At 36.1% G+C, this 18,504-nt stretch overlaps 1 protein-coding gene and 1 pseudogene across 1 annotated transcript; one reads left to right on the top strand and one right to left on the bottom strand.

The window, feature by feature from the left end:
* The first annotated feature begins 937 nt into the window (after nt 1-937).
* On the top strand, nt 938-4,019 carry LOC124644323. The gene has a single exon (XM_047183624.1). It carries the CDS (start codon nt 1,380-1,382, stop codon nt 3,960-3,962), a length of 2,583 nt encoding a protein of 860 aa, XP_047039580.1. The 5' UTR covers nt 938-1,379; the 3' UTR covers nt 3,963-4,019.
* Nucleotides 4,020-4,565: 546 nt separating this feature from the next.
* LOC124643901 overlaps nt 4,566-18,504 on the bottom strand; it is a 36,935-nt pseudogene continuing 22,996 nt past the window's right edge.

The raw sequence follows: 18,504 nt of genomic DNA on the forward strand, positions 1-18,504 counted from the left end.
GTGATTAACGCTCAATCCTTCTCCGTGTGAGAGGAGGCCGCAGCCCAGCAGTGGGACGATAAAAAGGCTGTAACAGTAACAGGAAAGATTTGAACATGCATAGCAAATTCACACGAATATAACATTTCTGTACAATATTTTCCATTTCAAAGACAGGAGTGTTTCGCTGAAAATTTAAATAAACACTTGTCAATGTTTCAATATATCGTTGGATACTGCATTCTGTTTGTTCGTACGTTTTCAGTTTATATTTGAATGTAAGAAGACGTGTTTATTTAGAGAATAATATTTCTATAACGCCCGAGGGTGATTCTTCGAAACACTGTTTTGACGTGTTTTTGACCGAAGAACACATGAAAATAACCTTCGATTGGAATGCCAGTTTCAGGTTATATGTTAAAGGTAAATGTCTATCGACGCCTCATGTAGCTAATTAGGATTTATTAAAAAAAACTATAATTAAGTTAGCAGAAAACAGTAAAACCTAATTAGTCTGGTGTGTCCCAACGTCGGTTTTTGTTGCATTATTTTACTTTCTGCGAGCTACGGTCGCGTTACACTAAAACTAATGAATTCAAATGATCTTTAAATACGTGTTTCTTAACATTTTAATATTAAAATACAAAAAAAATGTGTATTTTCATAATTACATACATTTAAAAATTGTCCCCGACTAAATTCATCATTAAGCTGGCTCAATTTGTTCAAACATTATCTGTACGTAAATAAAAAATATTTGAAAGAGTAATATTTACTTGTAAGTGATCGCGCCAGTCAGCACCGAACGGTGACAGCGAGTGCTCGTGCGCGGACGTATTTTTTCAAAAAAATACGATTACAAGTTGTCATCTGGCGTTTGTAAGGCAAGTATATAGTACAATCAATCTGTCATAATTAACTGATAATATGTATCTACTATCGTTTTGTTGCCAAAGCAAAGTGTCGTATAAGAGGGTTTTGCTAACATTAATTGCATGTTTGATTTTTTACGTTTATAAATAAAGGAGCAGGATTTGATAATCTGCGAATTCCTAATTTTTCTGGCCCCCATTGGTCTGGTTTCATCTGGCTCTTAAAGCCAGACGAATTTGAGCGGGCCATATGAATTAGGTTTCATACAAATCGGGCCTGACCAGATTAATTTTTATGTGTCAGATTAATTATGTCTAATGACATTTCTTTGCTGTGGTTTGTTTTTTTTTTGTTCATTTGTGTTGGCTTCTTCGTATTACTTATATTTTATTTCAATAAAATTACTTAAGTTATACAAAAAAAAATAAAGGAAACAGCCTGTTGGTTATTATTCCAAAGTTCAATTGCTGTGGTGTTGTGATCGTCGCTTGAATAGCTTTATATCTTTTCAGATCCATATTTTCAAAATGGCAAAACAAAAATTACAAACAAGAGAAGAAAGACTAAGAAAAAAAAGACTAGCGGAGAAGAGAAGATATGAAAGAATAAAAAATAATGAAGAATTATGGAAAGCAAAACAAGAAAAGAATAGACAAAACTATATACGCAGAAAAGAAGAAAAAAAACAACTACCGATAGGTGATATGAATCCCAGACAACAAAGGTTACAAAGAAAGAGATGGAGAAAGAATTACAAAGCATATTACCAAAGAAAGAAACAAGAAAAAACAACAGCGGCAATGCTAGCTCAAAACACCCCACCACAAAGTCCTAGCATCTTGCCCTATAACGAAGCTTTTCATGATAATTGTCCACCTTCTAACAACCAGGTTTTAAATAGAGAAGAGTCACCTACACCAGGACCATCCCTGATTTTACGCAGTACTTCAATTCTTCAGAACCGTGCTTATTCTCCGACTTCACGAGGAACTACACCGAATTCAGAGGCTCCTTCCTGTTCTTCACCTGTACCTTCGGTTGTAAGACGTCTCCATTATCAAAAAGAGAAAGAAATAAATAATCTTAAACGAATAATACTAGATATGAAGCGACAAAATGAACGTTACAAGAAAAAACTGCAAAGATTAGCATTGAAGTATAACGGACCCTCAGTAGATAATAAAATGAGACCTAAAAGTCAAAATACAACACTTATCCACAAAATAAAACGCTCAGTGCGAAAGTCAAATAAGATACCAAATCAACTTACAACTTTTTTGCCTGAACTACTAAGAAAAGAAGTTGAAATATTTTATGAAGACGATGAAAATAGTAGACTTTGCTCCGGAAAAAAGGAATTTATTACAAGAAACCAAATACGTAAACAAAAGCGATATCTCAACGACAGTCTTATAAATCTGCATAAAAAGTTCCTGAAAAACTCAAATTCAATTATTAGCTATTCAGCGTTCTGCAAGTTAAGGCCATTTTGGGTGATCATACCTGATTTTCGATCAAGAGATACCTGTTTATGCAAATTGCATACTAACATGGACTTATTCATCCAGGGATTGTACCAGAGGAAGATATTGCTCACTAAAACTTCCCAAAATCTTCTCTCTCTGCTATGTTGCGATGTGTATAATGAAGATTGTTTACATCGAACATGTTTTGCTTGCAAGGAAAGGACAGTCCCCTATCAGGAATTTGATAATTCCGTCGAAATAACATACTGGCAATGGGAGACTAAACCATACACGATTGAAGCTACGGGAAGAAAATTAAGATCAACTGAGAAAATTAAAAAAAGAGAGGAACCTAAGATATGCATTGAAAAATTTGAATCAACATTGAATGAATATTTCGTGCATTGTGGTAATGTAGTTGCTCAACAAAAGGCTTTCAAACATTTAAAAGAAAATCTGCAAGAGGGTGAGTGTATAATTCATGTTGATTTTAGCGAAAATTATGCAGTTAAGTGCAATGAAGAAATACAGTCCTATCATTTCGGTGGTAGCCGTAAACAATTAACTCTACACACTTCGGTAATATATTTTTTAGACGATGAGAAGATTCAGCAAGTACAGTCTTTTTGTACCGTGAGTGAGTGCCTTCGTCATGACATTTCTGCAGTGTGGGCTCACATCGTACCAGTCCTCCAATACATAGACGAAAAAAAGACAGACATTCATACTATACATTTCATTTCCGATTCTCCATCTAGTCAGTATCGTAATAAAAAAATATTTCACCTAATTGCTAGTTTGCATATCTATCTAAGCTCCATTAAAATCATTACATGGAACTATAGTGAATCTGGTCATGGGAAGGGTGCCCCAGATGGGATAGGCGCTGTTATGAAAAGAACTGCGGACCGTGCTGTTTCCCAAGGGCAGGATATAAAAGATTTGAAGGATTTTTTAAATGTTATGCAAACCCTTAAGAAAGTAAAATTGAGAACCGTTTCTGAGTATGACGTATCTGAAAAGGACTTCCTTTTTCCGCAAAATGTGAAAGCTTTTCCAGGTTGCCTGAAAATGCACCAGATAGTCTGGAATTTTGAGTCTCCCGTACTTGCTGTTCGAAAACTGAGCTGTATAGATCAAAACTGTCTTCATCAGACTGTTAGTTGCAACCACAAAAAGCACCTTGGCTTTTATCATTTGGAAAACGAAGTTCAACAAAACAATACCGATGAAGTTACACCGTTTGCTGATTCAACACGACAACTGAGAGAAATTGGTCAATCTTTTTGGACAATCAGTAATGAAACAGATAATATTATTACGCCTAACATAGATCAAAGAATTTTAGATGAAGAAATTGAATTCAATATAATACCACATAAAAGTCAAAGAAATGATAAAGGTGTACGCAAATCATTGGGAATAAATAATGATATTAATAAAGAATTAAGAGAAGATAACGAGCAAAAAGAAGGACGGAAGGATAATGCTGTGGAAAGAACGGAAATGTCTCAGTGTGCTGACTTGGATAAAATCTCAGAGATAACTTTTTCAAGAGATGGAAGTAAACATTTTAGTGTCGATTTAGAAAATATAAATCCATACTTAATTGACTCCGATGATGAAGAATTTAATATTTTTTAGTAATTTATATAGGATATTAATTCGTTTTTTACGATCTCAAGCTAAGAGTTCCTATCGTACTGCAAAATTAAGTCTGATTTTGATAAGTAAGTTTTATTTCATTTTAATTAAGAGTTTGTATTCGTTGAAGTTTATTTTTGTTTTATGCTATGATTCGTTATTGTTTTGTATTATTATATAAGAGATCTCATGAAGATTAATTTACCATTTCACATAGGTAATTATTATAGTAATGAAGCTAGTGTGATTTATCAACCGTAAAAGGTTAAACAAATGATTAATTTGAAGGAAAGTGTTACTGTTTCCTTAATTCATAATTATTTTTTTGTGTCAGCCAAAAAAAAGTGATAATTAAGTAGTAATAGGAGTAGTTATATCAATATTTGGTAAAATTTTATAATAAAGATGATTGGAAAAATATAGGAAGTATCATTAATCTGTATACCTCTAATTTATATGGTGCGAAATCACATTCATCTGCCTCTGTCACAATTAATCTGGCCCAGCAATTAATCAGCACCTTTTAAATCCTAATCTACGTGATACAAATCGATGCCTTCGACATATGATATTGCACATAAGGCACTGGGTCATACTATTAAGTCAATTCAGGTCTAAGAGCAAAAAAAAATTGAGCCAGATCAATGAGTCAAAAACCCTCGGTTTCAAAGAATCACCCGGGTATAGATAACTTCAAACTAAAGGACAGGGACGAGATTTTTATTTCTATTTTTACCCTTCTATGTGAATGAAAAGTCTAGGAACAAGCTTAAAAAGAATATTCTATTATCCTTTATAATACTACTTAATAACTGTATATTCTCTTAGAAATCTATTAAGAATAATCAGAAGAGAAAAACGTGCGGTCACTGGGTAGGACGTTTTCAATTTAAATAGCTGATTATAAAATACTAGTGTTTGCTGTTTCCTCGCCCACGCCTTAAAAAACTATTTAGTACCAGATCATCATGTCCCGAGCCTTTTCCCAACTATGTTGGGGTCGGCTTCCAGTCTAACCGGATTAAGCCGAGTACCAGTGCTTTACAAGAAGCGACTGCCTATCTGACCTCCTCAACCCAGTTACCCGGTCAACCTAATACACCTTTGTTAGACTGGTGTCAGACTTACTGGCTTCTGACTACCAGTAACGACTGCCAAAGATTTTAAATGACAGTTGGGACCTACAGTTTAACGTGCCATCCGAAACACAGTCATTGGTGTCCAAGATATACTTAGAAAGTACATACAAACTTAGAAAAGTTGCATTGGTACTTGCTTGACGTGGAATAGAACCCACTCCCTCATACTCGAGAGGTTGGTTCTTTACCTACTTCTCTAAGTTTGTATGTACTTTCTAAGTCTTAGACACCAATGGGTGAGAAAGAGGTGATGGAAAACATCTTGAGGAAACCTGGACTATAAAGTGTGAAATCAGCAACCCGCATTGAGCAAGCGTGGTGATTAACGCTCAATCCTTATCCGTGTGAGAGGAGGCCGCAGCCCAGCAGCGGGACGATAAAAAGGCTGTAACAGTAACAGGAAAGATTTGAACATACATAGCAAATTCACACGAATATAACATTTCTGTACAATATTTTCCATTTCAAAGACAGGAGTGTTTCGCTGAAAATTTAAATAAACACTTGTCAATGTTTCAATATATCGTTGGATACTGCATTCTGTTTGTTCGTACGTTTTCAGTTTATATTTGAATGTAAGAAGACGTGTTTATTTAGAGAATAATATTTCTATAACGCCCGAGCATTTGTCTGCACTGCTGAGATATTAAGTTATAGGTAACTAGCTTCCGCCCGCGGCTTTGCCCGCGTAGAGTTCGGTTTTATCCTATGTTCTTTCTCAAGGTCAACTCTATCTCTGTACCAAATTTTATTTAAATCAGTTGAGTGGTTTAGACGTGTAAGCGAAACAGACAGACAGAGTTACTTTCGCATTTATAATATTAGTACCTAGGGATAATGCAGCTTAGGGCGCGGTGGCTGTTCTCATATTAGAAGATCAGTCAGCTACGCTGGACATATAGTGCACGAGCATTTGCTTGGACACAGGTGCACTCCCTATTCCTTCACTCTCATAGCCCAATGGGACGACAATCCGACACCACCGGAGAAAGATAATTAAGGCGCAGGACCGACATTAACGTGCTTTTCGATGCACGGGTGTATCAATCACCAACTTCCAGACTCCAAGCTGCTTTGTGAAAAACATAAATAAAAATATTCGGGCAACGAGCAACTCTTAATTTGTTTGTTAGTGATCACTTACAGCCTTACTACAAAAACTTAAGCTGCAAAAAAGTGTGTCTGCAAAACGGACCTTATTTCAACGTCATAATCTGTCATTTTTTAGACAAGTGTTCAACAGACGTTGAAAAGTTTTTGTGGTATAGTTATCGGCACGAATCTTGAGCTCTGACCTACATCTGCGCAGAAGTGATTTATTAGCAAAGAACTAATCCCGAGTGACGGCTATGACGCGATGCACTGCGGGCCAATCACCGCTTTAGCCCGCCCCCGCGCCTCACTTCATACCATAAAAGGAACCCAATAAATTACTTCTGCGCAGATGAAGGTCATAGAGCTCAAGATTCGTGCCAATAACTATACTGACGACGGTTATAGGTAGTTTAAAATGTTTCGACTTTATTATTTTAGTATAGATAAAACCAGGCAAACCCATTGCAAACGCCTAGTGAAAACAAACAAATAACGGGAATCATTTTCGAAAAATGATACCCTCCGTTTATAAAATTCCATAAAGTATTATATTATTTTATTTTCGTTTTATTAGGCTTCATACTGGTCATCGAATTACAGATCGGAGTATATGGCTTTCCTCGCCCACCGAGTTTTGTAAAACTTCCTAACTTCTAGGAAAATTATACTTAGAGTCTATTTTAATATGAGGAAACTATGTTGGGGTCGGCTTCCAGTAAATGCAGCTGAGTACCAGTGTTTTACAAGGAGCGACTGCCTATCTGGCCCCTCAACCCAGTTACCCGGGCAACCCAATACCCCTTGGTAAGACTTAGTTGTCAGGCTTTCTGGCTTTAGACTTCTTGAAATGGCCGTCAAAGATGTACAAATGACAGCCGGGATCCACTCATTTACCGAGCCTTCCGAAACACGGTTTTGGTGTCCAATATATACTTAGATAGTACATACAAACTTAGAAAAGCTGCATTAGAACTTGCCTGGCCTGGAATCGAACCGAATACAGACTTCAAAAAATATTAAATGTATATTCGACGATTCGACGACCTCGATGGCGCAATGGTCACCATGCCGGACCGCCGAACCTGAGGTCCCGGGTTCGATTCCCGGTTCGATCGACATTTGTGTGATGAGCATGCTTGTTGGCCGTGGTCTGGGTGTTACAATATGTATTTATCAATATGTATATGTCACCGTAAGATTACAAACATCGTTAGATTACAATCTATCTCGAGAGATTGTAAACTGTCGAATTATTGTAAACCGTAACACCTGATTGCAATTTAACGCATTATTTTTCGCTATATTATAATCTATCGATGAGAAATTGTCAAATTGTCAACTGTCCGAAAGCTCTCCCTGATTGGTCAGTCTTTTTGTAAGATCGAGAGCGATGTAGAGCGGTCAAATTGTCAACTGGCGTAGAACGGAATGCATCTTGCGCGCTGATTGGTAGAACGTCAAAAAAGACAATGTTCTTTGCAACTCCCGGTGTCACAGCTCTTTGACGTGCAAAAATAAGTGACGGTTTAATTTTTTATAAAATCAAAAATTGTACTTAATTTTTAAGACTCAAATTACACACAATTAAAAATTGTATTAAAAATTGAAGTTAGTGACGAAAACGAATCGCTGCAAAACCGACTCCACGTAGTCTTGTCTGCCCTACCCCTAGAGTGCAATTCAAAACCGCGTAGGCGCGGAGGGGCGAGGCGGCCTGCGAGCTGAGGCGCAGGTAGTTTCAGCGCTCGCCGCCGCGGCTGAGGCTGGCCGGCTCCGCCGGCCAGCAAGCCGAAGCTGCGGTGGTGAGCGTGAAAACCATCTGCGACGATAAGCTCGCATGGGACCGCCGGAGCCCCGCAGCGCCGGAGCCGTGACAGAAGTTATGCTTGCTGCATGTTGCATGCTTACTTCCATGCTGGGTCAATTAATATGGGATGTGTTATATTTTAAACAAAAAACTCAGTAGGTACGAGTTAAAAAATTAGAAGGTAAATAAATATTTTTATGATGTCATTTAATAGTATTTAAGAAGTTTACTGTTAGAATGCATGCTACAAATTTAGATGCAAAAAAATAACCATCATGCTGAGTTGTATTTAGAGTGGAAGATAACTCGTGGCTAAGATAGTATTATTTAGATGCTCGACGCTTTATTAATTGTGGCTGACTTAGTAATTTAGAAGGCAACATACATTTTTGGGGGCGAATAATGATATTAAAAAGAAGCCTGTTTAATTAGCACCCCTTTTATTTTATTTTTAAATATTAGTTTGTATTTGAAGACAAAATACCTAACTGTATTTTTATAAGAGTTATTTTTATATAAATTTAATACTTGAAGAATTTTTGAAGAGCATTTATTTTATTTAACTGACACCTCTATTTCATTCCTAACTCTACGGGAACTCCATGGGAACAGAACGGCTGGTCGTGATTGGTCGATCTTACAAAAAGACTGACCAATCAGAGAGAGCTTTCGGACAGTTGACAATTTGACAATTTCTCATCGATAGATTATAATATAGCGAAAAATAATGCGTTAAATTGCAATCAGATGTTACGGTTCACAATAATTCGACAGTTTACAATCTCTCGAGATAGATTGTAATCTAACGATGTTTGTAATCTTACGGTAACATATATATGTAGCTATATGTAGTTTATCAGTTGTGTTAGCACCCATAACACAAGTTAATTAATAACTTACCATGAGGCTAACCGACCGTGTGTGAAAAGGTGTCCCGACATTATTTATATTTATTTATTTATTTATATTTTTAAGTTTGATATTTTCGACTCATTTTTGTATGTTCTAGTCTAACTCCGATAGAACTTATAATTTTATTACAATCCAAAAATGTTGATACATTTTGCATTAAAAGTTGAATGGGTTACTTTTAAATTGTAAGATTTTCATTTAAAAAAACTCGATTGAATGTTAACTTATTGTAAACATAAAAAAAAAAACATTAACAGCCTTACTTATAAAAATCTCTAATCACCTTCTAAGCAATATTTTAACTAATCACTACTTAAACTTTAAAGTCTTAAGTAGTGATTAAATATTAGTTAAGACATGCTTAAGCAACGTTTATAAGTAAGAATTTTCTTAAACAGCCCTTAAGTATTACTTATTAATTAATTCACGTTTATAAGTAAGGCTGTATATTTTGATTTTGCCACTACAAGTTGGAAAGTATAGTTTTTTTCGACCGCTATTTCCCTGTCTCAAGTAGCTTCTTAACTCTAAAGTTAACCGATTGTTCTCTGACTGTAGGAATACTTAGTTAAAAACAACTTGAAGACAGCCAAATAGTCGATGCTAAGTTCTCAAAGTAAGTTATCTTTGTAACTTGCGTTCTTGATAGTTTTGTTTGTAACAAACTTCTTTTTAAAAATAAACTTTAGTTTTTTTTAAATCTTGTTATTAAAATATACTCGCGTCCCGTGGGAATATTGCCCGTACCGGGATAAAATATAGCCTATGTTACTCGGGAAGAGTGTAGCTTTCCAACAGTGAAAGAATTTTTCAAATCGGCTCAGTAGTTTCAGAGCCAGGTACGAACAAACTAACAAAAAATGTTTATTTCATGTATTTCATGTATCGGCACGAATCTTGAGCTCTGACCTTCACCTGCGCAGAAGTAATTTATTGGGTCCCTTTTGTGGTATGAAGAGAGGCGCGGGGGCGGGCTAAAGCGGTGATTGGCCCGCAGCGCATCGCATCATAGCCGTCACTCGGGATTGGTTCTTTGCTAATAAATCACTTCTGCGCAGATGTAGGTCAGAGCTCAAGATTCGTGCCGATAACTATAGTAGGTATACTTTGTTTATCTTTCTCTGGGATAACTTCTACTGTACTGACTGTTCTCAATATTCTATCAAGATATCTGTTGCTTTGGTTAGGTACTAAAGACAGGAATTTGATATTACTTGAATGTGGCTAAGGGTGCATGTACACGGCGCAAGTGCGCAAGTTACATGCATTTTCAAAACGTGCGCGTCCAGCGACTCGTTCATGTACCAAAGCAAGATACCCACCCGCGTGCTCTTGTCACTTGTCACTTGCGCATGTTAACTTGCTCCAGCTACATGCACCGTGTACACGCACCCTAACAGACATAATTTTGGGAACAGATATATACGTAGTCGGCTAAAAAAGCTTTTTCAATCAAAGTATGCTTACTTACCCATAACATGAAAAAAATCATAGCGATTTGTCAAAATCAAATTCATGTACCATACGAATATTCGTTCAGAAACCATAGTTCGCAAATGAACTAGAAAATGAATATCAAATGTGATGTGTGATGACGTATTACCGCCATTTTTTTCATTAAATTATATACCTACATTAAATTAAATACGTTAATATACTGGTATGGATATGTTGATTAGCACAAAGGTAAAAATAACAATAAAAAAATGAATTTTTCGAACAAAGTAAATAGAATAAAAATGTGCGAAAATTAGAACACCATATAAGAGTCAGTCATTACGAACAACTGAAATTCCCCCTTGGAAACTGACAGCGGTCAACTGGTCATAACATTCGATTCTCTTAATAGTATCTCTGCTTTACACATGTTGTAAATTATGAAAACGAAAAATGACTCCTGTGGTTAAACCACTGAATGGATTAGGTTTTTTTTACAATTCGCCATAGAATATCACAAAGTATATGTGATAGGATTTAATATGATTAGGTACGACACACCCGATATAAGTTTGTATATTTGACTACTGCTAGCTTTGCTTGGTAAACGGGCTAAATTACACCCTCAGATTTTTTTCAATTCAGTCCAGGTTCCAGGTAAAAACTCTTACTCTCAGGACTTATATTCATGAAAAAATATTAAACAAATACATAAACTACTCACTGCTTAAAATAATGTTTCAATTGATAAAGTAATTTCTATTTATACCTAGTATGTATTTACATACATTGTTAGCTCCATTTTTAACTGCGTTTTTTTAAAATAAATAGGCATTAGTTAAATTCAACAGTTAAGTGCCGTCTCAAATGAGGTATAGTTGATTAATTTTATTTTTTTTATGTTGCATTAAATTAAATGAAATAACGTATATATATGATTTAAATTAACGTTTAGTTACCGCTATTGCACATACTTACTATATCCTATTAACATAGTGAGCAAATAAATAAATACCTTAACAAATCGAGTGAACCCGCAGGCAGAACCAACACCCACAATATCGTTCCCAATATATTCGAGGGTACTTATGTTAAGTGACGAGTGCACTTCATTAACTATTTATTTGTGCTATTCACAGTAAATGAGTATGTACGAAAAATAGCAGTTTCCTACAGGCGGGTAACGCTGCTTTAAAACAATGGGAGGTCCGACCAGAATAGCGGAGGAGTGGAGACGAATTGTGTTTAAAAATATTTGGAGAAAAATCTTGATTCCAAAAAATTTTAATGTATATGTATGTATTAGACTGCTTTTTGGTGAAGTTGATAAAACAGTAGAGTCAGTACAAAAAATGCTGTTTTCATTTGAAAATTGCCAGTTCAAACTTTGCCTCAAAACAAAACAAGCAATTTTTTAACAAACGCAACTTCTTAGTATAAATAACATTTTTGTAATACTAATAGACTTATTTAGAAAAAAAGTCAATTATTCAAAGCAGGCTGAAAATCAGCACTTTTTGAAGGTCAAGTTTACAAAAGACAGCCCCTAAACGCCCATCCTTCACCACTTCCTAAGCGTTTTTGCTGTGATGAAAAGATGGTGGAATCAACTCCCCAGCCAAACAATTCTGTCTGTATGGTTTAAAGAATATGTTCTATACAAATTGTTGAAAACATTATTATACGAAGGGATAAAAAAATAGTTGTAAAAACTAAAAAAACACGCTAGTCATGTATTGTCATCAGAACTCAGAGCGTGTGCAAAATTTCTTCCTAATTGAAGACCGGGAAGTGGGTCAAATTAAGATTCTAAGATTTTACAAGTGAAGCTAATTTAAGCGCATTAAATTAAAAAAATATATATATAATGCCGACTCCATGGTCTTCACTGTCCCTCCTCGTTGCTTCAGTCCGGCCGTATATAAGCGTGGCTGGTAGCCCATCGCTGCATTCTGAGATCCTTCGCCTTCAGGTGAGTTCATAGTTCATAACCACATATTACTATATGTAACTATATTTATATGTCGTTAGAAAAATGGTTAATACTAATATATATACTGTTTTTGTATATAAAAAGTTGAACTATCTTTAAAAAGTAAAAAAAGACTATATTTAATCTAAAGTTAAAATAAAAATGTATAAAAAAGACCAATTACAACTACAATTACAACATTAATAGTATATTAATAAATTATTACGCAGTATTAATTTACTCGGGTTTGTTTGTCGAAACAGGTTTTTTACTTCTAATTTATTTGTGTTAAAGTTTCTGCTCGGATAGTAAAATAAATAATACATAAATAATATCGGGACACCTTTTCACACACGGTCGGTTAGCCCCATGATACATTATTAATCAACTTGTGTTTTTTAAAATAATTATTTTAACAATTGCGATATAAACTATAACTGTTAATAGTTCATTATAAATATATATTTGTTCATAGTAACTTACTAGTCGAGTCGAGTCGAGTCATGGTGGCCTAGTGGGTAAAGGACCAACCTCTCAAGTATGAGGGCGCGGGTTCGATCCCAGGTTAGGCAAGTACCAATGCAACTTTTCTAAGTTTGTATGTACTTTCTAAGTATATCTTAGACACCATTGACTGTGTTTCGGATGGCACGTTAAACTGTAGGTCCCGGCTGTCATTGAACATCCTTGGCAGTCGTTACGGGTAGTCAGAAGCCACTAAGTCTGACACCAGTCTAACCAAGGGGTATCGGGTTGCCGGGTAACTGGGTTGAGGAGGTCAGATAGGCAGTCGCTTCTTGTAAAGCACTGGTACTCAGCTGAATCCGGTTAGACTGGAAGCCGACCCCAACATGATTGGGAAAAGGGCTCGGAGGATGATGTTCATAGTAACTTACTAATTTGTAAGAAATAGTTAAACTTATGTGTCACTATTTTCTGAGTCTTATTAAGTAGGTAAAGTTAATATTTAAAAAGTTAAAGGACTTCTTTGTACCTTTGCATCGTTTTAAGTTGACGTGAAATTTTGGAAAAATGTATAAAAGTAATACCTACTTTCTTCAAAGTTTGGCTTTTCGGTAGCTAAAAGTTATTTTTCAAAACATCAATGTCATTTTGTAGGTATAAAATTAAATTTCAAACAAGATAAATTTTACCATTGTAGTTATCATTAATTACCAATTAATCGAAGTTTTAGGAATTAGGTCCCGTTTTACATTTTAGATACAGAACCAAAGTCAAAGTATTTTTGTTGTGTTACAGATCTTAACAATATATTCGAGTATCAATATGTCCTGCCTAGAAGGCATACAATAATTTACATGGGTAGGTATTGGCACTACAATTAATATTTGGTCAACAGTTTAAGAAAAATCTTGGATCGTGTAGTATCTGCAGTGCTTTATCAATTAAAAATGTTCTTAATTTATTTTTAAATACTGGAAGTTCCTTAGTGTCTAGAAGACATTACTTTTTGCCCATCTGTCCTTCTAAAGCCACCACTAACTGTGGTTCAAACCGAACTTAGGTCCACTGTCCTACATAGTTGGAAAAATATTAAGCTTTAAGTTTACGCAAAAAGTTACAGCTCAAAATAGCAAAAACTGCAAAATATTGTAGTTGACTGGATTAAAAATAAAATCCTTTATCATATACATATGGTAAAGCATTTCAAAACAATGATATTTTAATTTATATTTGTGGAATTGTTAGAATTTTTCATTGATGCTACATATAAGCAAAATGTTTAGAGTAGCAATCTTAAGAAAATCTTGATTCCAGTCCAATAAAATAAATAAATTCCAATTCATGTTTTCAGCCGATCTGATACCGGGTACATACCTGATCTTTGTAATGTGGTAGCTGGTACGTACTGCCGTTAATCCTCATACTGATAAATTATGAGCCCAAAACCAACTAGATGACTAAACGTTGGAAAGAAACAAAAATTATTTATTGTCACAAGTCATACATACACATATCTATGAACAAAAAACCGGCCAAGTGATTTATAAAACGGACAATAAAAATCACGTTTGTTGTATGAAAGTCCCCCAAAATATTTATTTTATTCTAGTTTTCAGTATTTGTTGCGGCAACAGAAATACATCATCTGTGAAAATTTCAACTCTCTAACTATCACGGTTCATGAGGTACAGTCTAGTGACAGACGGATGGACGGACAGAGGAGCGAAAACAATAGGGTCCCGTTTTACCCTTTGGGTACGGAACCCTAAAAAATATAAAAGTAACAAAAGGTTGCGCCAAATAGGTCCAGTTCAGCATTATGCCAGACAGCTAGTGTCTGACGCTGGTTTTCAACTGGACCCATGAGGAGTTGCGGGTGTTCATCGGTATGAAATGATGAATGCTCTAGAGAGAAAAATAATAAAACTACTAAACTACTAATAAAAAAAACCCTAAATAATAATCAGAAGGATAAGTCACCAAAAAAATGTTTGCTGTGAGAGGATACTCAAAGTACACGTCGGTTTTTCTTAAAACAACTGTTCACTTTGAAAATTGATCGTTGTCTTAAGAAAACTGACATTTTATGTTGTAAATAAATTCGAAAAAACTCTAATTTGTCATTATTAAGAAAAATGGGGCTAAAATTACAGATTCAGGCATTTTTATTTATATTTTCCAAAGCATTTTAATTAGAAAAATACCACAAAAAATTATACTCCTAATCTATTCATAAATACGTACGGAACCTTAGGAAAACCAGTCTAATTCAGACTTATCCGGTTTTTTATTACAATATTTTTCCCAAGTATATTTCGAAATAATGGAAGGAGAAAGATTGAGCATTAATCACCACGCTTGCTCAATGCGGGTTGCTGATTTCAGACTAAACGGTTCTTTCTCCGTGTGAGAGGAGGCCTGTGCCCAGCAGTGAGACGATAAAAAGGCTGCAACAGTAACAGTATATTTCCAAAAACTACTGCTGGAGTAAAAACAGGTCAAAATTAGTGTTTAAAGGTTAAAACGCCTTCTCTCGAACGCGTTGCAACAAATGAACGGCGACTAATTAAAGTTTTCAAGACAAATTGTTTTAAAACTTCAAGTAAACCATCTCCCGAGCCTTGTTGGGGTCGGCTTCCAGTCTTACAAGGAGCGACTGCCTATCTGACCTCTTCAACCCAGTTACCCGGGCAACCCAATACCCCTTGGTTAAACATACTGGCTTCTGACTACCCTTAACGATTGCCAAAGATGTTCAATGACAGCCGGGACCTACAGTTTAACGTGCCATCCAAAACACAGTCTTTGGTGCCTTAGATATACTTAGGAAGTACATACAAACTTTGAAAAGTTGCATTGGCACTTGCCTGACCTGGAATCGAACCCACGCCCTCATACTTGAGAGGTTGGTTCTTTACCCACTAGGCCACCACGACATAAAACAAAACATCAAGTTAACCCACGGAGGAGAAAAGACTAGAGTTAACCATTCCTTCGTTATAAAGCACAAAACTTTTATTTCAAAATCATAATATGAACATGTAATGCACCCAAAACTATTAATCTATACTTACTACTATAATGAAGAGCAAACATTTTTGTTCAAAGCTCCGAAGCTACTGAACCGATTTCAAAATTTCTTTCACTGTTCGGACGATATACTATTCCTGAATAATTTATCGTGGGTGAAACCACAGGGAAACATCCACATAGTCTTACAAAAGTTACATTGATAATTGCCAGGAATCGAACCCGCACACTCGTAGTGTGGTCCTTTAAAAACTAACCACAACTACTCATCTGCTTAGCCTTTTCCCAACTATGTTGGGGTCAGCTTCCAGTCTAACCGACTGCAGCTGAGTATCAGTATTTTACAAGGAGCGACTGCCTATCAGGGGCCCGATTCTCCTAATTTTATTTAAGCAACATACGATTCACGTTCGACTCGATTCGACTGATATCCAATCCCGACTCGATTACGATTGAAACGTATGTGGCATTCCGCTATTTTTTCTTTGAAATAAACGTTTTTATCCTTTTCTGTCATTCAATAATGAATCATTTGGCTGCAAATGATTTACGATTGCAAAATGATTGTACAGCAAACTACCGTATGGACCAAAATCACCAAAATAGCAGACCAATCGCACACCAATCAAATGTCAATCGAATACGATTGGTCTTTTATTAGTAGCAGAATGCCCGATATGGTTAAAACTGCCATTGCGATCATATTGCGATTCGATTTCTATTCGATTTTGACATTATTAACTTACGAGAATCGGGCCCCTGATCTCCTCAACCCAGTTACCCGAGCAACCCAATACCCCTTGGTCTTACCAACTGCAAATATTTCCTCACAATTCCTTTTAATTTCACTGCAAACTTGATTCGTGTAGAAAAGAAATTTTCTTTCATAATTTTCTTGGGTCTCCAACTATTATTTTTCAATCTAGAGTAGCGTGTACTTTTAATTTGCAACGCTCGCATCATATTGTTGACTGTAGTTAATGAAGACAGTGGCTAGCGTCAATATTGTCACCAGTATACTTGAACTGTAACCAATAAGTGATTTAACTTTATCTTTTTATTAAAATTGCATAAAAGTGGGTCGAACTTAATGTAATCTTTAGTACCTGTTACAGCCTTTTTATCGTCCCACTGCTGGGCTGTGGCCTCCTCTCACACGGAGAAGGATTGAGCGTTAATCACCACGCTTGCTCAATGCGGGTTGGTGATTTCAGACTTTATAGTCCACGTTTCCTCAAGATGTTTTCCTTCACCTCTTTATCAGCCATTGGTATCCAAGATATACTTAGAAAGTACATACAAACTTAGAAAAGTTGCATTGGTACTTGCCTGATCTGGAATCGAACCCACACCCTCATACTCGAGAGGTTGGTTCTTTGCCCACTAGGCCACCACGACTATTAATATATTATAATCTTTAGTACCTGCTATGTATATTTACGGTGAGTTGCACCATTTAACTACAACGATAACCGAACCATTGTCAGTAGTCAAATCGCCGATGTGAGCAATGCGCGGCAAGTATACGGCTGGCTATGGTTTGGTTATCGTTATAGTTAAATGTTGCCACTGACAATTAAAATTTTGTTTGCTTGAACGCGGTAATCATTGGACCGATTTAAAAATATACCTAAATGTTAGTCTCATTGATTAAATGCAAACAAATATTCTTATTCGCAATACCTAATTAAAATATTGTGAATAGAAACATAGTCATCGGCACGAATCTTGAGCTCTGACCTACATCTGCGCACAAGTGATTTATTTGCAAAGAACCAATCCCGAGGGACGGCTATGACGCGATGCACTGCGGGCCAATCACCGCTTTTGCCCGCCCCGGCGCCTCACTTCATACCACAAAAGGGACCCAATAAATTACTTCCGCGCAGGTGAAGGTCAGAGCTCAAGATTCGTGCCGATAACTACAAATGATTTGGATCTACGTATATTGGTACGGGAAGTCGTTTTTTCGAGACGCATGTGAAATAGCGTAAACGGTAAATCAATTAGTATTAGTATAGGTACCTACGTATAAAATAATGTAGCTCCCGCTGCGAGATCGCTTAAGTCTTTTAAACTTAACAATGGATTTTAATGGGCACATTTTTCAAAGTGAAATTCATCACTACCACTATAGTCCGCGCCAAATAAACGTGCAATAAAGTTTGTTCACCTCCTTCTACTAATGTATCCCAATATTCCAAAACGATACGAAAAAAATGTATGGGCAGTGTCGGTAACACGATCAAAACAAGTGTATCGTGGTAAGAGGCGTCCTTGTCGCAAAGGATTACAAACCTTTGGTCAAAAGTATGATCAGTCAGTAAAACTTTCCGAGTAAAGTACCTACACAAGTTGAGTAGTCTATCCCAAGCGCATTCCAAATTCGAAATGACGGAAGGACATTATTACAAAATGGCGGACAGGTGATGCGGCCCTGACGGCAGGGCGGTTGAATGACCTTTATTGCAAGTTTATTTGGCGCGTACTATAGTATAAAACAAAGTCGCTTTTTCTGTCCCTATGTCCCTTTGTACGCTTAAATCTTCAAAACTACGCAATGGATTTTGATGCGGTTTTTTTCAATAGGTAGAGTGATTAAAGAGGAAGGTTTATATGTATAATAACATACATTAAATAGTGGGGAAATTCTGTTACCCCGTGCGAAGCCGGAGCGGGTCGCTA

This window comes from Helicoverpa zea, chromosome 29, assembly GCF_022581195.2.
Source record: "Helicoverpa zea isolate HzStark_Cry1AcR chromosome 29, ilHelZeax1.1, whole genome shotgun sequence".
NCBI classification, from domain to species: domain Eukaryota; kingdom Metazoa; phylum Arthropoda; class Insecta; order Lepidoptera; family Noctuidae; genus Helicoverpa; species Helicoverpa zea.